Consider the following 25,960-nt stretch of genomic DNA (forward strand, 5'->3'; position numbering starts at 1 on the left):
TTAGGGATGAATAGTTATACGATTCTATATTACTCTAGTATGATTATGAATGGACAACTTTCACATTCCTGCATTTTCCCCATGCATTTCTTGAGTCACAATGCATTTGTCACTGCATCACATTAAGATTTTGATCAACCAGCATAGCTCATTGAACAAAAAAGACTTGAAATTGGTCTATGAGTGTTCACTAATAGATAGCTAATAATTGTGGTACGTAATGTCTGCCTTAATCAGTGAAGGGAATAAATAATTGAAATTTGCTTGTTAATATTGCCTGTATTGTTTTCAAAAATGAAAGTATGGTATGACGTTATCTGTACGTCTGTTGGTTCAGACACATCTAAAAATAAATCAACTTTGCTTCGACAGATTTTCATGAAACTTTTACAGAAGTTAAAGACAATTTACGAAAGACAAGCAAATTAGGTTTACAGTAGATAGGGGTCTCAATTTAAAACTATTGAATTTTCTATTACTTTGGCAAAATGAAGGTTTTTTAAAGAAGCTATTTTTATATCTACAGGTTGTGCAAAATTGCAGATTTGTATAGGTTATATATGTACATAGATATATGTACATAAAAAAAAGTTTTTGGTGATTAGAAATAAACCTATGATAGATTTCTAAAATATAATTTCTTATGATAGCTTTTAAAATAAAATGCATTCTGAAAATAAAAATAAAAGTTTGTGTCACCTGACCATTTTCTTGCTACAATACAAATAAGGTAAATTATCTAAACATTCTTTTATAGAATTCAATTATCTAGAGTTATCTCCTCTTATTGCTCAGTTAAATATGAATCAAATTAAACATGAAAATATTCAGCATTAGTAAAAATAAACTATATAAAATGAAAAAAATATTTTGAGACCTGTAAAACGACGAGTTTTTTTTATACTTTCAAAATAAATGCAACTGTTTCATATCTAGGTGCATTCAACTAATTAATCATATAATAGATTTCCTCCACAACATACATAAATATATGTATTTAATTGTTTTTTATTTGGAAATATCTCTCATACTCTTACTCTCTTGTTTATTAATTGGATGATAAAGTTCTTTCTACTTATAAACATATGTTGGAATTAGTTGGAATTATTTTAGCAAAAGAGTTAACTGTAAATTTGGAAAAAAACTTATAGTATTTATATGAGTTTTCAAAATATATTGTATAGGGAATAAAATAGTTATAATGCTACCATGTTTAATTGTCTTGCAGGTTGATAGAAATAAATTTCAAAACCATGTGGAACAAAAGCCAGGTTTACATATTGTTCACAATTTGGAACAAGTTACTGCTATAAGTGAAAAAGTTGCCCAGATTGTGGCTCACCTTGAAAGTACACAGGCAGCAAATAATGCAGGTGTAATAACAGAGCTCAGAAGTAAAGTTCAAGAACAGGAACAAGCTATCCGAACGATTATGACAACCGGAGGAGGTGGAGGAGGATCAGGATCAGTTGCCGGAGGAGCCGATGTAGGAAACATGATGCAAAAGTTTCAGGCATTAGAAATCAAGACTGGTACGTATGAAGGAATTGTAACAACACTGCATAGAGAAATAGAGAGGTGTATCACAGCCATTGAAAATATGGAAAGACAGCGACAACAAGAGAGAGAACAGGTCAACAATGATGCAGAAAAAATAAAACAGCTTGAGGCAAAGTTACACATGAAAGAGGTTATCATAGCAGAACATGCACTGAAAATATCTAACCTTGAAACAACAGTCTATGATGGAAACTTAATGTGGAGGATACCCGAGTGGACAAAAAAGCGCAGGGAAGCAGTAAGTGGGCAGTGTACCAGTATCTACTCAACTGCATTCTATACATCTAGGTCAGGTTACAAGATGTGTGTCAGGCTGTATCCAAATGGTGACGGGATGGGCAAAGGAACACATGTATCCATCTTCTTTGTCATAATGAGGGGGAATTATGATGCTTTATTAGGATGGCCTTTTGGGCATAGGGTCATCTTCAGAATGATTGACCAAGGACAAAATGGCAATCATCTGATTGATTCTTTTAGGCCAGACCCATCAAGTACGTCTTTTAAAAGACCAACCTCTGAAATGAACATTGCTAGTGGTTGTCCCTTATTTATGCCATTATCAAAACTGGATGATCCAAGTGTTTCATATGTAAAAGATGATGTTATGTATGTCAATGTTTGCCTGGACATTTCTGAAGGTAGGAGAAACCCAGCTCTTGACCCTGGAACAGGGCCTGATCGTAGTTTGAAGAGTAAATAAATGCTATTATAAAACAAAAGTTCTACGCAATAATTGCACTTTGAACTTAAATGAATTATCTTGAAAATGTTATATTTGTATAGATGTTTTTGCTTTTATACCATGTTTATTGTAAATTTTTATTTTAATCATTAACCACATATATACCTATTATCCATTCTCTTTTAAGTTAAATTTCTAATTTTTTTTACATCTACATTTGTCTCATTTGAATCCTAATTCATCTAATCTTTAATTTGACCTGTTGTTACACATGTACTCACAGATAAAAAAGTTTGATATACAGATAAAATGATGATTTAATTTTTTAAAAATCTTAAACATGAAATTAAACAGACCGAGACAAATTGTCATTACAAGATAAGCATTTGTCTATTTATATTTATGTTTATATCAGTTTTATGACTGTCTGTAATATGTCAACAATGAAAGGCATTATGTCAAAACTTACTGCCTGTTAATATAAATGATATGCAGCTAAACTGAAATTGGTCAGGAGGTTTGTGTTATGGGTAAATAGTTGAAAATTTTATTAATATATATGGTATTATTATATAGAACTTAATCTATTTAAAAAGAAACTGTTCAAATTTTGAATATAGTAATGCAGTTTTCCATATTTTAAAATTAAAACAAAGGGTACAGGGAAGATATGTCAAATTTTGTATAATGCAAAGTTGCTGAAAGATCTTGATTCTAATTGATATTTGGAAAATTTATAAGTGAAAGTGGATAATATCATAAAACAAATTTTTGATGGCTGTTGACTGAGAGTATTACGAAAACATGTATTAAGTAGTGGAAAAAAAACATCAAGAAATGGAAGTTGGCCAGAAGAAAGCTCTGCAAGAAATATTTAGTGGATCTGCTTTTTTATGATAAAAAAAGTAGAATCCTCTTATATAATTCGAGTTTGTATATATTTTACTCTCCTGTTAGATCTATTACAGTATGTTTTTATTAATTAATGTTATGTGTTTAACAAGTTAAAATACTTAGACCCGTAACATTAGAAATTCCCTGTACATTGTTGCAACACAAATCTATCGCCATTATTCCTGAACATTGAAATGGCTTAAGCTGTTTATAATGGAGACCATGAAACAAATGTGCATAATGTTTCATAAAATTATAAATAAATCAGTGATTTGAATTATTTCAATTAAATTTAAAGTTCTTTCCATGATTCTATCTTATCATTTCACGGTACAAAATAAAAAACTTCTTCATACCACTGGACATTACCAACCAAGGTCAAGAAATCATCGCGATTGCCAGTGTTTGTGCTTATAAGAAATAATGAAATTTTTATTTTCTAAGCTGTTTTCTGTTTTCTTTATTTTCTAAAATATTGAATTATTTGAAATACTAAGCTTTTTCTTCTGCCAGTCATAGTTTGCCTCAAAAAAAATTGTTAATGTATATTTGTATATGTCATTACCGGTATATGCTTTTCATAAGATAGTCTTTAGCTATGTAAGCTTTGATTAACATCATTAATATAAAACATTATGTATTGTATTTGTTAGATTGTTTTCTCTGATTATGTTATGGATTTTAAATATTTTTTTTGTGAATATTGTGCTTATTAAGTTTTTTTAACCGTTTTGTACATATACTTAGATTTGACTATGTTATGTATGTATATCTATATGGGTTTTTTATTGCTATTTGTCCACTTATATGGATAGGTACATAGTTGATTAGTAGCTTTATAGTTTTTCCAAATAGTTAAGGATGAAGATTTCAAATTGTCTTGTTTTCAAAGGAATAGTGGTTAATGGGCATATACTTTAACACTTAATCAAACACAAAAATGATAGTGAATGTTAAAAGCAATTTAAATTCAATTAAAAATTGCCAAGCTGAGGATAGAAAATCACATTACATGTCGTGCCATTAAAATTATTAAAAATTCTTTATTACAAATGAAAGTAGCCTCCATTTGCTTTTTGCAAGACTTTTCTCTTGCAAGTCCTTTACAGAGTTTTATTTCATTATTTCCTCATAGAATTTCCTCAGATGAATCTTGGTAAATATTGGACAACGGTTAATGTAAATTCTTACAATGCCTAATAGTTTATAGAAACTTTATGATTTTGCTTTTAATCCAAAAATATGCAAACTTATAATATGTAACTGAGCTATAATTTGATGTTCAAATCTGGGTTTAAACTGATCTTTCTTTAAAGCTAGAAAACACTACTTAACAAAACATAACAATAAACTGCATAAGATGAGAGAACATCTCAGAAGTTTTAAAACAATATCAAACAGCTAACCTCTAAAGGTAAGGAAAAATGTTGGAGAAGAAAATGTAATATTGCAGCCCTTGCATAGAAATTGTTACTTAACTTTTAAGACATATTTAGATTAAGCTACATTTGCATCCTTGGCTCTTTTAGCTATGAATATGATTATATCTATGAGTTGGACCTAATTATCTTAGGAGCTTTGTGTCTGTTTATTTCAACCAATATTTAAAAAAAAAGCTCTTTTATTAGTTTGCTACATTTTCACTTGTAACTTAAAAAATTGGTCCAGCAATGTAACAAGGTTTAATAGCTTGTCTATGTAAACAATTTTACATTTATTCTTTGATTGATAAAAGTGTTAAGATACTGATGTAATCTAAGATAGTAGCTTAAAAGTATGTATAAAACACAGTAAGTCTAATGATAGTTATAGGTATCATACAATATAGATATTTTATATTTATTCCGAAACTGTTTCTTAGATTTAATCAGGTGATGTTTAACTTGTAGACATTTTGCATTTATTGGTATTGCTAGTATTTAATTGCACTGTGAGTTTTATAAATAAAATTTATTGATGTGTACTAATACATTGAGAATTTTTGTATGGCTTAACCTTCTGGCAACTGTTTAGATAAAAAAAAAGATGTGGTATGAGTGCCAATGAGACAATTCTTCTTAAGAGACCCAGTAACACAAATTAGGGCAACAGTAGTATACCGCTGTTCGAAATTAATAAATCGATTGAGAAAAAACAAATCTGGGTTACAAACTAAAACTGAGGGAAACATACCAAATATAAGAGAACTACGACACAACAGAAACACAACATTAAAATGTAACACACACAGAAACGAACTATAATATAACAATTTACATATTATTGTTACCCTATGGCCTTCAAAAATGAGCAAACCCCATTTAGTTCATTTCTGCTACGAAATTATAATTGATCATCTGCTTATAGAATTATATGGTGAGAGTTAGTTATAGGAATGGTGTTATGAAGCTATGCTGTTTGGTATTTAAAATGACCTCGCTGATTGAGTTAATTTGGTTCCAAGAAATAGGTCCATAAATATTTCATAGACAGGTCAAGTGATCTTTTCTAAATGAAACATGTCCACCATCATTGTCTGTTAGCTTTTACAAAATTCTACTTCTCTGAAAGTATTGGGCCCATAGCAACCAAACATGTCTACAATCATTATTGGGGTATCTAGATTAGTAATTGTGTTGACAATCTTCTCTTCTAACCTTGCTGAAAAAGAACATAGAGGTAATATGCAAGAACTGTCTGATATTTTTTATTTTTTTTTAAAGCAGAAATGTTCTAAATGAAGGATTGTTTCTATTGTCCGTTAATACCAAAACAAATTTTTAATACTTAAATAATCAGCAAGATATGAGCAATACATAAGCCAAACATATCTTCAATAATGGAAAGACTCATTATAGGAGCTTTTGTCTCTAAATGACGATTGTTACCAATTTTTTGTGTTTGCTTATAATTTTTTTTTAATTATAATAGATAAAAAAAAAACTGTATAAGAAAAAAATTACCAACAGGAAAAGATCTACGAATTTTTCTGATCAACCAAACAGTCGGTCAACAATTTATAGGAGTTATTGTCACTAAATGACAGTTGTTGCCTTTTTTGGCTGAATATAACTGTAGATAAAAAAAAAATTAAAACATGAAATCATCAAGCATCATCAACAGGTCTAGATGGTAGAAATTGTCAGTTGACACCTTGCTCCTAAATGATAACTTTTGCATTTTGGGTTATATGATGAAGTAGATAAAAACAAAACTGCTACATCAAAAATTATCAACAACAAAACCTACAAATATATCAATATCATTAGTCAATGATGATTTTACCTAATTTTTGCATAGTATGCAAGCACTCTAAGAATAAAGAAAACCAGAGAATTCATAATGTAGACAAAAGCATCATTGATATCGTCACAGTTTAAATTCAGCCCAGTAGTCGGCACTTCTGTGTTGACATGAATCAACATTGATATGGTCATATTCATAAATTAACCGTTTACAAAACTAAGAATTTTAAAATACTAAGGCTTTTCTACCTCTGGAATAGATTACCTCAGCTGTTTTTGGCAAAATGTTGTAAAAAAAACCTCATCACAGATACAAGGCTTAGGTAATCTATTCCTTCTGTAGACAATCCTAATAGTTTTTCCAACAATTCAATATTTTATAAACAGTTTCTTAATAATGACCACATCAATGATAATTTAGGTAAACACAGAAGTACTGATAACTGGGCTTGTGATACCCATGGTACGAATCCTCCAGGAGCAGCGATACTTATCAAATATACAAGGCTACGTCAGACGCACGTTTCATCTACAAATGACTAATCAGTGATATGCGAATCCAAAAAGGACTGACGAAGAACAAAGTTTAGGAGTTCAAATTGACTGCTGTAATATATTTGGAAAAGAAAAGATATTTATGGTATATCAATTAAGCAAAAGTTTCTTAATACAAACAAATAGTGAAAAGACAGCGAATAAATTGCCGTTCTCCATCTAAAAGTCTGAAAAAAATATTCACCTCATTGCCAGTTCAAACTGATACTTAGCACTGGTTTGGGGAAAATTCTTTGCTAGATGTTGAGGTGAAAAAATTTAAATGTATACTGAATAAGAAAATAAAGATAAAACAAGGTAATAACATAAACGGAACCAATTTTACTGCACCAGATGGGCATTTCTACAATTAAAGCCTCTTCAGTGATTGAAAAGCAGTAACAAACAAGAATTCAAAAAGTTGTTAAATACGACTGAGGCAAACTATGACTGGCGGAAGAAAAAGCTTAGTATTTCAAATAATTCAACATTTTAGAAAATAAAGAAAACAGAAAAAGCTTAGAAAATGAAAATTTCATTATTTCTTATATTAATTATAAGCACAAACACTGGCAATCGCGATGGTAATATCCAGTTGTAAGAAGAAATCATCAAAGATAGCCAGCTTAAAATTAGGTCGATGAATTTCAATGTAATAATACTATTTTAAATGATTCTAAAAATATGTCTTACTGTCATTGTTACATATAATCATGAAAATAAGTATTCATAATTTTAAACGCGTATTTAGCTGGGGAAAAGTCATTGTCAAGGTTAAGTTTTTAAAGAGCGCAACAGCTGTAGGTAAATATTTTTCGTATACACATTCTTATTTACTTCCTTCGTATATGTGACATAATGGCAGACGATAGTTTTTGCGATGTTGAAAAAATGGTAAATGATGGTCTCCATAGTATGGTACTTGCAATTGGATACAAAGTTGGAATCGTTACTGTTATAATAGATTCAGTAGAGCCATGTACTGCTGAAGAAATTAGCAATAAGGCCAATTTGAATAAACGGTAAGACAAAACATTTAAATTCACGAAAAACAAACTCTTTATTTGAAAAGTTATATTTTGAAACAAGTAAAGTAGTAGGGGTTTAAGTTGTTTTTTTAAGGGGGTAATATCACATTTGGAATATCTTAGGCATTATGTATTTCCATGTTATTGATAATTGTAATTAACTCACACAGACTGAATAGCATCCTTACATTTTTACAAACATCAATCGATGCAACAGGATTATAATATGACTACATCTATATGGCTAAATGATTATCATTCCAATACGTTTTAGATTTAACCAAATTGAAATAGCCGTCTTCATACTTGAGAAAAATAAGCAAGAAACTATTCTCCGAATAAAAGATATAGAATTGCGTATCATCTGGAGCGATTAGATATGCAAATTAATTGACGATCATTCAATTGTGTAAGCGAAATTATCTTTCAAATTGTACGTCCTTGACCCAAAGTAGACGAATGAGATATCTAGCATCCACATCGTCATATGGTGGCATCTAACTAATAAGACACTTTTTTTTAATATGGCCTTATTAAACCTTTTTGACAATGATTTACTTGATTAATTTGAATAACGAACCATGATTAAAAAGAAAGTATTATGTTAAAGTAGGATGCAATTTGTTTCTCATCCTAAATGGCCCTCCCATATTGAATCGTTCTTATATTGAAACATTTTATACTTTCCATACAATTAAAGATTTTACAGCAAATATTTTAGCATTAAAAAAAATTATATATTACTTAGTTTTAGCTAGTCAACTATATAGTTTTACAATTGGCTCGACTTAATAAAAGTAGCGCTTTCTTATAAAAGCAGTACTTTAATTCTCACGCATTTTAAGTAAGTGAGAAATAATATATTGACTTGGGTATAAAAGAGGGTGACCCTGAACTAACCAACGATAATAATTTTTTACTTAGGTATATCAATGTAGCTGGACTAGATGCATACATACTCAGCTATATGTGTTCGCCTGCTTTTGTGAACGTTAAAGTCGGATTGCAAAAACTATTTGAGCGGTCCGTATCGCGTAGCTTGCATTTGCATGGGAAAACTCAGTCCAATCTAACATACTTTTTTTTAAATATGTTGAATTTGACACAAACGATAAACATGATAAAATGTTGAAAACAAAATCTGCAATACATACTATAATTGTCATATCTCAGAATTTTCTACCTATAGTACTAGTAATATGAATCGTTGTTACTAATGATTCAAACTGGAAGGCATTGAGCAAGTTCATGCAATATTGATATTGATCAACTATAGACGAGTTTTCATTTAGAGATTTTAATATTTCATTAGGTATGTAGAGGAATGGCTGATTTGTATGACAGCCAAAGGGGTTGTGAAAATAGATGATGGCAAATATTATTTTCCAAATAAGAAACAGATTAGTGAGGCTGCATTTGTGTCATCAATGCTCCCAATATTTGCAGAATGCTTCCCAGATTTGGAAAAAGTGATGAAGAATAAGACAGAAAATAAAGGTACTTATTAATCATGTGATTTATCTATTTGTGTATAATATGTCCACCAACCAAGTTATATAAAATGCATTGATCTACATCTTCTAAGTGGGTTTATAAATACACTCATCATAGATACAAGGGGTTAAATTTTATATATATATGCGCCAGACGCACGTTTCGTCTACAAAGGACTCATCAGGGGCACTCGAATAAAAAAAATGTTAAAACGACAAATAAAGTACGAATTTGAAGAGCATTGAGGACCAAAAATTCCTGAAAGTTTTGCCAAATAGTCTATTCCTGAGCTAGAAAAACATTAGTATTTCAAAAAATTTAAGTTTTGTAAACAGTTGATATATAAATATGACCGTAACATTCAAAATAACTGATTTCAGACGCTCTTTTCGTCTAATTTCAAACTCGGACACTAGTTTTTGTCTCAATCGTTTTCAATCAAGCAGTAACATAGATTTTGATTTTTCAAGAAAAAATTCATTGCATTACCATCGGGGAGATAGGACCGTCGGTAAACAATAGTTTCTTATTCATAGTAAGTGTACTCTTTCTCTGTGTTTGTCATAAAACCTCCAGCATTGACTCATAATATCATAATCAAATCGGGTCAAGTGTATGGACTATATTGTATAGTGTGGCAGACCATACACATTTATCGGATTTCAATATTCTTTTCAATAAAGCCCTATGTCAAAATTGCATACACGAACTGTAATTTAAGGATTTGTTTAAAGTACTGTACAGCTGTAATGAATTAAGTTTTATTTACTTTTTTCATCAATTTTTTTTTCTTACATATTTAAATATACTTATTTAGATTTTTTTCGAATAATAAAGAATAGATTGTTTTAATCCACAACTTTTATTATTTCCCTGTCATGATTTTTGTTTATCCTCTTCCGATTCATTATATTACGCATTATAAAGTTAACTAATATAAGTGTAACCTTGAATTTCATGGGTTGATAACCTCGTCTTATGTAACCTTGTCTTGAAAACGGAACAGTCTTAGGCTATCAGTTTTCAAGGACACTAATATAAAGACATGTAAACAAGAATTGGTTATTTCACCATTTTCGTATTAGATTGTCTTACCCCTTTTTGATTTTATCTTCATGTATAAAATATACTAGTCAACAAAAGAATGGATACACAAGTCTGAAGTCAGTTTATCATGAAATATAATAAAAAGGAAATCTGATAAACTATCCAATGAAAAACATTCATTTTCAAACCAAATGCTTATGATTTAAAAAATCTGATCATATTGGAAATATCAAGTTATTGAACATAGGTATCAAATTTATTTTGCAGAAAATGATGACAAAAGTCGGCACTAAATTTTGAAAATGGTAACATCCTCAAAGGCATTCAAAATTCTTAGCAGAAAATAACAAAATTAGATCAATTTGGCAATTATTTACCTTGGTACAGTGTATTCAATTTCATTATATATGGATAATACATTGTCTTGTATCGTTTCGTTTGTTTACTAGTATTTAAATTTCTTTTCGTTGAGACTTGGGGTTTTTCCCCTGTGATACTATTTATAAGTTCAAGGTTGGTTAGTGAGAGTAGTTGTATAACTAGTTCTTGTTTTGGTTATAAATATAGATGGGTAAAATATGCTCGTGAAATACTTTGGCGGTTTAAAAAGTGGGGTCCCGTTATATTATATAAAGAAAATTTGCGGGTGTCATTTATCGAAAGTGCTCGCTCACAGTAACTACGACAGTTTTTGCAGTTTATTATGTCATAAGAATGTGTACATATATATGATTATGAATTGTTTAATTATAGTCCATTTAAATGTATTGGACAAATGTGTTTGTATTTATAATATGTTGGTTTATAATGTTATTAAACATTGCTTACTAGAAAAGAAAAACGAAGTTACTGCGAGCAACTAAACCTATATCTAGAGTTTTGTTTTATTTATTATACCAAGGATTTAGTAAAGAAATGTTTTAAATTCGGACGAGCATGGCGAGGGAGAATTTAAATAATACAGAAGTTGTAGCCAATTTAAGTATGTTTTAAATATTTACACCATGCTGATATGATCTATGCAAAATGATATTTTCAATAATGAAGAAAAGGGGAGGAACATTTGATATGAGAAATAAATTCCGTTGAAATATATAAACAATAAAGGATCTTGCAACTGCGTTCTAAATCCTATGCATTCTACATTTAATTTGATAAATATAAAAATAAGAAGTTGTCTTATTATTGCCAATGAGAGGACTCTCTACCAGAGACCAAAATAACACTACTACATTTAAAAAAAAAGGATAATCCGTTAACATTCAATGACATTTGGGCGAAAAGCAAGAGGCAGACAACAGAGTTGTTATTTTCTACTTACTAGTATGCAAATAACCTGTTGTTTCTATTTTATTTATTAAAGCTTGAATACTTGTGATTATATTCAAGACAAAGACACATCATTCAAATCGTATATATTTTACAACACAATTTTTAATACACGGAATATAAACAACAATCTATGACTTAAACAGTTCTCAAAAATTGACAAAAAAGAAACTATGCCAGTTTCCGAGAAAAACTGCTAAATACCTATTGCAAGCTTTCAGTAAGAGAAAAAACTTTTAATATGAAAATTGTCGATAAAAAAATTTATTTTGTTCGTTGTACCATTTACATTAACGTTTAAAGTGACTTATAGACACAAAGGGTCGTGTGTTATAATTACTGTTTTTATTTTTCACTGTATTATACAAATATAGCCTTTGTATGAGGTCGATACAAGGATATATTGACCTGAAAGAAGTATATTGACTGAGGACGAAGTCCGAGGTCGATATACCTCTTTGGGTCGATATATTCTGTATTGACCTCATACAAAGGCTATATTTGTTATATTATTAATTTCCGACCATATTTGTATCAAAATCGTCATTTAGGTTTGTTGGAATTTTATAGATATTACATTGTTTCCTTGACAATAACAACATATTAGTTGTTATTTCATTTATTTTATTTTTTTACATCTTATGTATTTGAAGATTTTTTTCGTCAAATAATCGATCACAGATGTCATGTGTTTCAAAACGTTAAACAATATCCTGAAATTCATTACATGACGTCACAAAGTATATCGGTTTTTAGATATTCTAAAAATAACCGTGCGATATGCTTTTTGCCGGTCAATATGCATTTTGCTATCCGCCGTTTTCTCTCTACCTTTGAAAATATAGTTTAACATGTGACTATCCCTAAACGAATCAAATTTGTTAAAATATACGAATTAATAATATTATATAATATTTTGTGAGAAAAAAATGTCGCAATAACAAATAATTTACTTACTTACTTACCTACTTACTTATAAATTTGACATATACTTATCTTTGAAAGGATAATATAAATCAATACAAAGATTAAGAGCTAGATATTTTTTTAATTCAATGTGTATCATCAATTTTGAAAATAGAAAAAAATCAACAGGTTAGCCTATTAAATAGTTTAGGATTTTAGCTGTAACTGAGATTCTAATAGTTGGCAATGTAATTTATGTTCTTAACAAAATCCATATTTTATGTGGGCATGCAGTCAGTTCTGCATTATGTAAATTGTTTAACAGAGTAGTGACCAGTTATGATAGAACCATTGTTGATCCACACGATAATGCAGACGATTTTGTTTCGATATAGTGTATTTACGTACATTCATCGATTCATATCGAGTATAAATCCAAAAAACAATATACGATAAATCTAGGAGAACTTTGATATATTGCAAGTAATCAGATACACCATCGAGGGTGGCAATTAATTGCACAAACAACATATTGACCAGACGTAAAGGATAAGAAAAGAACAAGGAGCAATCCACAGTCTACAATACACCACATCGAATATTAAAGATTGTGTAACACGAGCAACACCGAAACCTTTGTATGATCAAATATAAGAGTCTCAACTTGAAAAAGGTTTTTTTTTTCAAAGAAAGTAAAGAATAAACAAGCTAGTCGTCTACAGAAACAACATAGACATTGAAAACAAAAAAGCACAAATACAATAATGAAACCTAAAACCATACTAACGGTATACTGATCTAATTTAATGTTGTCTTAAGATCTAGGACATCGAGAACATGTTTCTCGTGAGTTCAGACAGACATATCGTATCGGCAAAGTAAGTCGTAACTGTTAACACAATAATCCATATTAAAATACCGAAGAAGTGTTGTGTTGTTTGTAGCGTTCCACGAATATGTATACGATTAGACACACTCTGTTTTTCCTTTCGACCATTTAATGTCTTGTAGTTTGGCATTTTATAATAAGATTTGAATTGTAAGTGTTAAGGGCACGAAATAAGTTCTTATTTACTTACTTCATGGTGTAAATGATTTACATCATCCAGTAATTAAATAAGAACTTATTGATGATTAATAAAGGACAAAATAAATTATATGAATAACAATATATCTCATACAAGAAATAGGTTTTGCAGCTATAAAACCAGGTTAACATTTTGAACATAAAGAAATACATCAAGGAACAGAAGAGTTGGGTTTCATTCGTTTGATGTGTTTAAGCTTGTGTTATTGCCACTTGACAAGAGATTTTTCGTTATGAATTTTCCTTCGAGTTCTGTATTTTAGCTATTTCATTATTATTTTTCTAGGCTATCCATTTCCCCAAAAAGCATTAGTATGGGAAGGACAGTATAAAGATCTTTCCAGCTTTCATGATGTTACATGGCTCGAAGATAATGTAAAACCTGTGATAAAATCTTACTTTAAAGATAACAAGAGTAAGTAGCAATGTCAAAAATAATATAAATAAAAACGAAGCATTAATTTCAAGGCTATTTTACCAAGTCAGTAATTTGCCAGTTGTCCATTCGTTTGATGTGTTTGTGCTCTTGATTTTGGCATTTGAATAGGGACTTTCCAATTTGAGTTCAGTATTTATTTTGTTATTCTACTTTTTAGTTGTTAAAACTACTCACGATCTCCTTAAATAAGACAGAGAACGATAAAAACGTTATGGTAGCTTAATCATAAAAAAATGAATATTTATGTAAACTAGAAAACATTTATTTCTTCAATATGAGTTAATTAATGAAATACTTTACAAATTTGATATTCAATCTATCATAAACAATTGAAAGAATTTAAGAAAATTTTGAAACATTTTAACGAAATGAAATGACACATCTCGAAAATTAGCATTTTAGGGCGTCTCTTGTTAGGAGGCATAAATAAAGGCAACATTAGTATACCGCTGTTCATAATAGAGAGGCGAAAGATATTAAAAGGACATTCAAACTCATAAGTCGAAAATAATCTGACAACGCCATGTCAAAAAATAAATAGAACAAAAAATTAACAACAGTAAATATACACTTACACTATAGAAAACTGAAGAATGAGCAACATGAACCCCACAAAAACCGACGGTGATCTTTAGTGCTTCGGAATCATATAAAGTAGATCATGATCTCATGCACACAATTGATCAGCCTTAAATCATAATGTTAATTGTTATTTCATAGTACACGCAGAGACTTTCAACATCTTAGATTTCGGATGTGGATATGGTAAATTAGCTTTTTCGTTAGCGAAAACATACACTAATAGTTTGGTATGGGGTGTAGACATAGATGAAGCTGCAATTGATGCTGGTAGGAAAAAAGCCCAAAAGAACTCTTTTTCAAATGTTTTCTTTGAAAAGATTGTTGACGGTAATATGCCGGATGTTTTGAAAGACAAATTCGACATCATTGTTATGGCAGATGTATTACATGATCTGCCAGACCCGAACACAATTATGGCGAATTTCAGAACAGTATTAAAACCCGGTGGTTATGTTATAGCTTTTGATCCACCTATTTACACTGATCACAAGAAAAATGTTGGTTATAAGGACGCAATAGATTTTATGCCCTACAGTGTATTTACATGTCTACCTAACAGTATGTCAGAAAGGCCAGCGATTGGTCATGGGATCGGATGGGGTTATGAAGATAAATTAAAGTATATTGAAAGTCAGGGATTTCAAGTTTTGGCAATAGATGGCGAAGATGTCAAATTTCCAAAGTGGAGAATTGTCTTCAAATAGAGTGTTTGAAATGGTGTATTTTATAAATGATATTGGAATGGGTACAATTTTAGTGACTATTCATTCGTTTTCTTTTTGAAACAAGTTTTACTTAACCAATTTTGCATTCATCGTGAAATAAAATATGATAAATGTTTTACCACAGATGTCAATACTCATGTACATGTACACACGATAAAAAAAGAGAAACACGTTTGTGTACCAGTGATTCAAATATCAATCAAAGACCCAAGGACAAGAATGTTAAAAGTAATAGATTACTGCACAGTCTTTGGTAATGAGCAAAACACCAACTGTATAGTGTGTTATAAATAAACACATATATGCATGCTGAAAGTTGAGAACGCCAGACACGCTTTTCGTTTACAAAAGACTCACCCGTGACGCTAGAATAAAAAAAAAAGATAAACAAGCCAAATATAGTAAGAAGTTGGATGGCATTTACGACCAAACATTCAGAAAGGTTTTACCATAAATATGTACAGCTAAGGTAATATATTCTTGTGGTGGGAAATAAAAGGCCATGGAATCAAAAGATGTGACCAATTCAAAGGCATGACTTTAGTTTATAACCTTAAACTAAATCAATTTTAATACATGAGTGTTAATTGGTGCCTGCACCAAAGTTTTGGTCAGGAAATATTGAGGTTTTTGGTGTAAAAAAAGTGCAAAGTATTATATAAACAACCTGATATTGAGATGACTTTAATCCTCAATTGCCAGAACGGGACTGATCCAATTGGTTATAAAATATATCTTAATTGTGTAGTTGATGAAATAATAGAATATCATCTAATTCATTTTCAAGACTTTGATTTTGAAACTCGTGACTATTACAGTTGCATCTACTGACAAAATATTTGTATTCCTCATCTCAGATATGAACTTAACGCATCCTATCACCTCATATGCTCATCCATGAATTTTATGTCAAGATGACATATATTTTAAGACCTTCGATTCTGACTATTACAGACGCATCTACAGTACTGACAAAAAAAAATCTCCACGAGTTGTATCTCAGATATAAACTCTTACGCAAACTTTAATCAGTCACGCATTTGTGAAATGAAGGTCAAGATAACCTTGTTTTTACCAGGATCTCTTGGTTATTCAAGCACATCTATGAACAAAATCTCAAGAACTATGACTTGTACTTCCACAGATAGATGGACTTAAATTTTGTGAAGGACAAATGAAACACTATATCCCTTTCCCAACTTTGTTTAACAAAAAAATATGTTAAGTCTTAAAGCAAACAAATGACCAATTATTCTTCTCAGTAAACCTGGTAAAGGTTGAGAAATCCTAGACATAATGTTTTTATTTCTTTTCGGTGAAATTTAATTCAATAAAAATTGGAATGTAGCTTTGTACAACTGGCAGTATTAACAAACACGAAGTGGATATTTGAGAGGTTTGAAAATCACTCTCAGTTACTGAAATTTATAAAAACTCCCGAGATCGTTTACGTTGAAAGTAAAGATATCTTTATTATGATTTTTTTTCTAAATTATGAAAAAATAAATATATAATAATTAAAATAGAATATAAAATAAACATCATTTTCCATGTTCAGACGACGAGATGTTGTAAGAACTTGGTACCTTGTTTTACATTTCTAAAAATAACCTGTTTGGGAAATCCCCAAATACGGGTCACGCATTCTGTGCATATTAAAACAATGAACATTCATTGTTATAAAAATTTGACATTTTCCTTTTTTTTTTTTATAAAAAATGAAAAATGTATTTATTTCAATTACCTAAAATCTGTAATTTTCATATACCGCAGAAAATAAAAATATAGATCCGCAGAAACTCATGTAACAATCTCAAACCCATATCATATGATGGACCGGCTTAGTGCCGGCCCATAATAAGACAACCACTGGACATCCGGCTCTGACTTTAAACAGACACATAATGAATATGGCGATGTATGAAAATTTGTTAGCGTTCAATCCTCGCAGTAAATAACATTATCATATATGTACTACATGTACATTTTGTTTTTATTAAAAATTTAATGTCTAAATTTAAAAGAGCGTTAGCTTTTCTTCGTCGCTATGTATTTTCGGAAGCTAATGGTGCATTAATAATCGTGTATAAACAAATCACATATGCATCAACATGTTTATTTTGATTTCATATTTAACGTCTTGTATAAAAAGAAATCAAACGCTGTATTTTTCTAATTTTTATTGCATTAAAATACAGCTCGAAAAATGAAAAAAAAGGCTTAAATGGAAATCAAATTTATATTACACAAATATACAAAAAAGCATCATTTGAATCTTTGGTTAACACACATTTTCATGTATATTTTCATCCATCACATGAGTTCCAGATCCGATATCATTCCTTTTATTTTTCCTGCAGGTTTTTCTGCAAATTGATTGGTTCCAGTATTTGTTGTCTGGTTATCATATGTTACAGTTGCATTTTTTGAAGAATGGCTGACTTTTATATCAACTGTGTTCTTGTCGAAAACTGATATAGTTGATAATGTTTTCTTTGACACAGAAGGAACATTTACTGTCGCCATTGTAACTGAAAAACAAAAAATATTCTTCAACTCTTTTAAAAATGTCTTCCTTGTATTCTAATAAAAAAAGAAGATGTGGTATGATTGCCAATGAGACTACTGTCCACAAGAGACCAAAATGACACAGACATTAACAACTATAGGTCACCGTAAAAGACAATGTAAAACAATTCAAGCGAGAAAACTAACGGCCTTATTTATATAAAAAAATGAACGAGAAACAATTATGAAACACATAAAAAAAAAACCGACAACCACTGAAGTTTAATCAAGTTTACTTTACTTTTGCATTAAACTGCAAATAGTGTTCTTGAACTAACTTGAATCTCAACTCATTTTGTGTGTAGTGTTTGCAAAATTACAGATGATAATGTTTGAATTGGATACATTAATTTGGTGAAGATACGTTCTTAACGTCAATTTTGGTAAAATAATTAGAATTTTTTGAATCGTTTCTTTCTGGGTTATTTTGTCACTGTTCAAATTATACCATTCGTATTGCCCGTTGTGGCTTTTTGTTTCGTCTTCAGAGTAATAAAAGAGGGGCGAAAGATACCAGAGGAAAAGTCAAACTCATAAATCGAAAATAAACTGACAACGCCATGGCTAAAAATGAAAAAGTCAAACAGATAAATAAAAGTACACAAGAAACAACATAGAAAACTAAAGACTGAGCAACACGAACCCCACAAAAAACTGTGGGTGATATCAGGTGCTTAGGAAGGGTAAGCAGATACTGCGCGGTCTTTGTTAATGAGCAAAACACTTACTGTATAGTGTGATATAAATAAACTGAACACATATATAAACTCATCATAGTTACCAGGACTAAATTAAGTATATACGCCAGACGCGCGTTTCGTCTACAAAAGACTCATCAGTGACGCTCGAATCCAAAAAAGTTAAAAAGGCCAAATAAAGTACGAAGTTGAAGAGCATTGAAAACCAAAATTCCTTAAAGTTTTGCCAAATACAGCTAAGGTAATCTATGCCTGAGGTAGAAAAGCCGTAGTATTTCAAAAGAATCAAACATTTGTTAATCAGTAAATTTATAAATATAACCATATCAATGACAATTCTTGTCAGCACAAAAAGTGCTGACTACTGGGCTTGTGATACCCTCGGGGAAATAAATCTCCACCAGCAGTGGCATCGACCCAGTGGTTGTAAATAAACTCATCATAGATACCAGGACTATCATGCTGAAAGTTGTTTAAGCCGCAATAATAATTGGCACTAATAAACTACTGGTAATAGATAGAACTATTTCCAAAGTTGCCACCAAACTAGTTTAACCCTGCCATATTATGTATGTGCCTGCACCAAGATAGGAGCCTGTAATTCGGTGGTTTCGTTTGTTGCTGTATATCTTATTTGTTTATCGTTCATTACTTTGTTTTGTTTGTCTTCTCGTTTGAATTGTTTTACATTTGTCATTTCAAGCTTTTTATAGCTGACTATGCCGGTTTTACTAATTGGGGAAACCGTACGTTGACATACAGAGGTTAATTTCTGTATAAGTTTGCCTCTTGTGGCTAATATACCTCTTTTTCATCTTTGATATAAGACCTTTTTTGTACGAATTGTTTAGGTACATAAATGAGGAGAAATAATTTGACTGCCAGTAAAAAAAATATTCACCAAAGTTCGAATGAAGTGGATGTAAGCAATTATAAACAACATAATGCTTTTAACATTGAGAAAAACCAATAACGTATATTCGGCTATAAAACATCCTGACAGGATTGATATGAAACAATTCAATTTACAAAACTAGCGGCATTATTAACATCAAAACAATTAATGATAAAACATATATGACAGACATGGACCAACAAAAACCCCTGAACTACATGCTCCTCATTTCTGACAGGCACATAGAGAATATGGGGAGGTTAAACATGTTTGAAGTCGATAACCCTCCAATAACCCGCGACAATTGTGTAACAATACAGAAAAAGAACAAATGTTTAGAAAGTATGTTCTAGAAATAGTTCTTCTTAAACCCAGTAAATCATATAGTTTTACCTGTAAATAATCGAGTGTTCGAATTGTCTGACCACTCGTTCCTTTGAACTCGGACCAAGATATAGTCGTCGTTTAAGAACATTTAATTAACCATAAGCAAATTCTGTCGAGTAAAATAACTCGTACAATTCATAAACAATATACATTTCATGAAAACAAACTTTGCTCGAACCAAATCAAACTGATATTTTCAACAGCAAAAAATAAATAAAGGTCTGTGTTTTAAAAGGATAGCAAAACCCAGTATTATCAGATATTGGTGATAATCAACAATAAAATATCAATATTACAAGTAACATCCTTACCAAAGAGACAATGTTCTACCTTTTTGTTACGCAGGCGGCGATTCTCTGTTATTCTGTATTTTATACATCATTTTTAAATTATGTTATACACAGGGAAAGATAATTAGGTGTGAAGAATTTGACATTAATATTCAACTACTAAATCGAACAAAGGTGTAAAATACCATATTTAGATGATTAGAAGCACGATATAATTGCGTCAGTTCTGAAAGATTATCCATCATTATCCCTCTTTAGCATGTTTAGTGTACACAGATTAACAGCTGCGTAAAAATCAAAACATGCAAAATACTCTTATGAAAACATTTGTTTTGGTTCAGCTGCCTTTATTCACTGCCTCAGTTACATTTCTGATAGTATATTAGAATTTGCCTGAGTGACAGTTCTGAAAGAATAATAACAATTGGCACCAGTGACAATTCTGATAGTATAATAGAAATTTGCCTGAGTGACAATCAGGATCAATCATACGAAAACGAAATGGAAGTTATCCGAACTTGCTGTGTTTGTGTGTGTGTGTGTTGGGGAAGGGGGATAGAGGGACGGTTATGTCATAATACAGATTCACCAGTATGCACATGCCCCAAATGATCCTCTAAATATCGAAATTGTAATTAATGATGTTTTAACTCCGTACCATAAATTATTGTGGATGAATTTTAGACAAATTTTGAACAAATAATATGTACAATTTGATAACTTTTATACTACATATATATAAGTCTATAAAACGAACCAAACAGCAAATCTAATATGTACCGTCTAGAATAGACGATACTGAGCAGATAAGGAAACAATTGTTAAGTCAAAAAACTTACACAACGGTTCTAATAGACGTGTTAGGAAAGTCGACACTACTGCTGGCGCTCGTGTTGGATGGCAGATGAATACAATATGATGTTGGGACCATCTCAAAAATTAAAAAAACTAAATATTGTTGTTACCTGTATGGATAGGCGTGTTTGATAACTCTGAGATTAATCTTTAAAAACTATAGTTATTAAAGTACGCAGGAGAAGATCAAAATACTATATATTTTTTAAGAACCAGTAATGGTTTAACAGATACATTTTTAGATCCTTTATTTTGGATTTAACGTTTTGTAAACAAATGGTAAAATGGTGTAGTCGTATAACTACGAAAGCCTTATATAAAGGAAGACTAAAAAAAATACCCGTGATTATCTGATTAACAATCTGTGATATTAGATTGCTAATAAAGGCAACAGTGGTATACCGCTGTTCAAACTCATAAATCCATGGACAAAAAAACAAAAAAACAAAATCAGGGTAACAAACTAAAACTGAGGGAAACGCATTAAATATAAGAGGAGTACAACGACACAACACTACAATGTAACACACACAGAAACGGACCAAGCATCAGACAAAATCCCACGATATTTTCTCAGATTACTAATCGGTGATCTCGGATTGATAACCTGGCTTCATGAATTGCTAATATGTGTTCATGAATTGCTAATCTGTGATCTCGGATTGGTAGTGCTAAACTAAATTTGTTAAACTAAATAACTGTTACAATTGAATCACATTTTTATTTAATACATGTAATACGACTTCCCGATTTACCCGAAGATAGCTAAAAGTCATTTAACAAAACTAGCAAATAATTCAAGGTTCATTTAAACATTCGGATGATGTTGTTATTTACTTTGCGCTAGCGTTCAGTAACTGCAAGTACTCTTAGACTAATATTAGTACTTTGTGTTGACTTAAAAAATAAAAACTTATCAAGATATTCAAAATAAAAAAGATTGTTTCTCGCAGCTACAATCGTCTGACCTATAACAGGCTTTCATCTATGTAAATCATGACATAAATCATTCGCCCCACCTTCTCTCCCCTCCTGCGCACCTACACACTCCAACCCCATTGCTACCATGTAAAATAACACGTGTCTGCATTTCCGATTCAAATAGTTTTTATCCTCTCGCTAAAAAAGTGGAGGGGACCTTTTTACGATACCGTCTGTCCGTCCGTTTGTCAACTTTCGTCGGTAACACCTTATTCACACTTCACATTCAGTCATTCCAGCATTTTGATTAAACTTGCTAATACGTAGTCCTTATGAATATCAAGAATCTTATAAATTTACGAGGTCAAAGGTCAAGGTTACTGTTAAGCTTGTAATTTATTTAAACACTCTAGACTTGATTTGACTTAACTTGGCATATACTTAACCATTATGAGTATATATAGAACCAAATTCATTTTCAAGTTCAGCGGTCAAAAGTCAATTTTCAGTCGTTCCAGGATTTTTTATTGAACTTGCTAATACGTAGTCCTTATGAATATCTAGAATCTTATAAATTTACGAGATCAAAGATCTAGGTTACTGTTAAGCTTGTAATTTATTTTAATACTCTAGACTTGATTTTGACTTAACTTGGCATATACTTAACCATTATGAATATATATAGAACCAAATTCATTTTCAAGTTCAGCGGTCAAAAGTCAATTTCCAGTCGTTCCAGGATTTTGATTAAACTTGCTAATACGTAGTCCTTATGAATATCTAGAATCCTATATGAATTTACGAGGTCAAAGGTCAAGATTACTGTTAAGCTTGTAATTTATTCTAACGATCTAGACTTGATTTTGACTTAACTTGGCATATACTTAACCATTATGAATATATATATAACCAAACATATTTTTAAGTTCAATTTTCGGAAAACGCCGAGCGAAAAAATTTCAATAAAGAAACATCAGAGTGCAATGTGTATGTTGAACACGCAATGAGACGTTTAAAGACAGGCAGGGTTGTTTGGAATTTTTTTAAGAAATTAAAGGAACGAAATAAATCAATCTATTTCTTTGCGTTCCGTTATATCATTAAGGGGGTTTTCCCTTACTGTGTATATTTTCCCGGGTTAAGTGTTTGCACGGACGGTTTCGGTTGAGGGTATATAAGGAATGTGTGTGGGTCTGTTTGATTAATGCGACGTTTGTTACAAAGTTAGAAAGGACGTGTTATTATATATTCCAGATTGCGTTAGCCTTTTAGTTTAAAAGCGTTTGGTTATTGAAATGTCCGATTCAGGCGAAGAAATAACCGTTGATAATCACACAAATGTGCAGAAGCCAAAAGATACCAATGAGTTTAGTGCAGTAGACGCAGTAAGTTTGTTTAATACAAAGATTGACATTGCGTTAGACAAGCAACGTTCCTCTATCGTCTCAGAACTACAAGAAAAGCTGCAGGTAAACACGGATATTAAAGGGGAAGGGATAAAAATCCAATTTTCGTTTAACCAAGAAAGACTTAGTAATCTTGACCGCTTTAAAAACTACTTGTCTAGGGGAAGTGTAGAAGAAGTTTTCGAATTAATTGATTCAGAAAAGAAGGCACTTACTCATCGTAATAAATTACTTAGGATAGCAGACCGACATGGTTGGGGGACGGTTAAGGAATATTCCGATAATGATCTTACTGACAATAGTGAGGATGCCTCAAAGTTACGGGCAGCCATCTTCAGAGCCTCCAAGAAGAGGCAGACTCCCTATGCCAGAAATCAACCCACACAACCATCTTATCAGCGTACTAGACCAGGAGTTTTGGACGGCATGTCTAATAACCAGCTTTTTCTCGGCTCTCAAAACTACGGTCAGCGCCAAATCTTCAATCCAAGACCACAATTTCAAAACTACAGACAAAACTTCACTCCAGGAGCAAACCTTACCTGCCACTACTGTAACCTACCAGGGCATTTCGCCAAGTTCTGCCCCTACACAGCCCAATTACAACGTAGACAACCAGCGGCCGCTACAGTCACCAACCCAGAACCTTTCAACAAACAGCAGTAAAGTTGAGTATTCTAATTTTATACTTTTAGATGAACAATCTGAGTTTGACAATAATGTATGTTTAAAGTCGAAAACTGTTAAAAATAGTCTTAAGAATTGTTTAGAATTTTGGAGAGATACTTTAAAACCGTCAGACTTTATTTTAAACGTGATTGAGTATGGTTACAGGTTGGAATTTGTTTCTTTGCCGCAAAAAACATTTCTTAGAAATAATAAGTCAGCTTTCGATCATTCAGACTTTACAGAAAGCGCCATTAAGGAACTTCTGAAAAAAGATCTTGTCAGCGAGGTTTTCGTGCCTCCATACTGTGTGAATCCTTTGTCGGTGTCTGTACAACAGAATAAAAAATCCAGACTTATTCTAGACCTAAGACATGTCAATGCTTGTATTGTAAATAGAAAGATTAAGTTTGAAGGTTCATTAGAGGGCCTTTTTTATGCTAAAAAGGGTTATTTCATGCTAAAATTTGATTTAACTAGCGGATATCATCACATTAGTATCCACCCTGATTTTCATACTTATTTAGGCTTTTCTTGGAAATTTAATGATAAGACACGATTTTTCGTATTTTCAGTTTTGCCTTTTGGTCTTTGCAGTGCTGCTCATATTTTTACTAAAACATTAAGGCCCTTAGTCTCCTTTTGGAGGTCTCAGGGTATTAAAATTATCATGTATCTTGACGACGGGTGGATTTGTGATGATTTTCAGAGTTGTAATTCGGCTAGTGTTCATTTACAAAATGACCTTAAACACGCAGGTTTTCATGTGAATGAGGAGAAAAGTCAGTGGCACCCGGTTCAAAGTTTGGAGTGGTTGGGCTTTACCTGGAATCTTTTAGAGGGGGCCATTGATATACCTGTTCAAAAACTTGAAAATCTCCGCGTTAAGGTGCATAACCTTACTTAGATTTAAGTATTTTGCTACGGCTAGGGAACTTGCATCTGTGGTCGGTTCGATTATTTCTATGAGATTTGCCTACGGACCTATTTGCCAGATTTTTACTAGACAGTTGTCTATGCTTATTGCTAGTAAGATTTTTTGGGACGCAAAAATTAGCCTTTCGGCTGAAGCTATAGATGAGCTTCATTTTTGGTCTCAAAATATTGATAGTTTATCACCTAGAGTTATTTCCCCTTGGTCCACGCTGGAGCCGGTATTTTGCTAGACGAGTCTAGCGAAACTTTTCACTGTATGTGGGACGATTTTAATAAAGCACAAAGCTCAACATTTAGAGAGCTAAAAGCTGTAGAATTGTTATTAAAAACCATGGGTTCAAAACTCGAGAACAAATTTGTAAAACTATATTCAGACAATCAGAATGTAATTAGAATTGTGCAAGTGGGCAGTATGAAGTCACCGCTTCAGTGTCTGGCGTTCTCTATTTTTAACACCTGCCTTCTTTTTAATATTGATTTATCAGTTGCATGGGTGCCCAGACTTCAAAATTGTACAGCTGATTTTGTAAGCAAGTTTTTCGACTTCGACGATTGGGGCATACATCAGCGTATATTCAGATATTTTGATAAATTATGGGGTCCCTTTACCTGCGATCTTTTTGCTAGTAGCAACAATTACAAAGTTGCAAAATATTATTCTTTATTCTGGACGCCAGGCACTAGCGGGGTTGACGCTTTCGCCCATAATTGGGCACTTGAGAACAGCTGGATAGTTCCACCTGTACATTTGATCAATAGGACAATTAGATATCTAATTTTCTGTAGAGCTAAAGGTGTACTCAT

General features: G+C 31.5%; 2 protein-coding genes across 5 annotated transcripts in view; both read left to right on the forward strand.

Moving 5' to 3' along the window:
- Nucleotides 1-5,108, forward strand: part of LOC139511632 (TNF receptor-associated factor 2-like) — a 37,772-nt gene extending 32,664 nt beyond the window's left edge. For all 4 annotated transcript variants that reach the window (XM_071298556.1, XM_071298558.1, XM_071298557.1 and 1 more), the window contains exon 8: nt 1,229-5,108. In XM_071298556.1, coding sequence (XP_071154657.1) covers nt 1,229-2,263 — 1,035 coding nt within the window. In that variant the 3' untranslated portion in view covers nt 2,264-5,108. The remainder of the gene's footprint in view (nt 1-1,228) is intronic.
- Nucleotides 5,109-7,666: 2,558 nt separating this feature from the next.
- On the forward strand, nt 7,667-15,652 carry LOC139511633 (S-adenosylmethionine-dependent methyltransferase Rv2258c-like). Its single transcript, XM_071298560.1, has 4 exons — nt 7,667-7,919; nt 9,238-9,422; nt 14,075-14,203; nt 14,948-15,652. The coding sequence occupies exons 1-4, from the start codon at nt 7,756-7,758 to the stop codon at nt 15,511-15,513; spliced, it is 1,044 nt and encodes a 347-aa protein (XP_071154661.1). The 5' UTR covers nt 7,667-7,755; the 3' UTR covers nt 15,514-15,652.
- Nucleotides 15,653-25,960: the final 10,308 nt, after the last annotated feature.

The sequence above is a fragment of the Mytilus edulis genome, chromosome 2, assembly GCF_963676685.1.
Source record: "Mytilus edulis chromosome 2, xbMytEdul2.2, whole genome shotgun sequence".
NCBI lineage: Eukaryota > Metazoa > Mollusca > Bivalvia > Mytilida > Mytilidae > Mytilus > Mytilus edulis.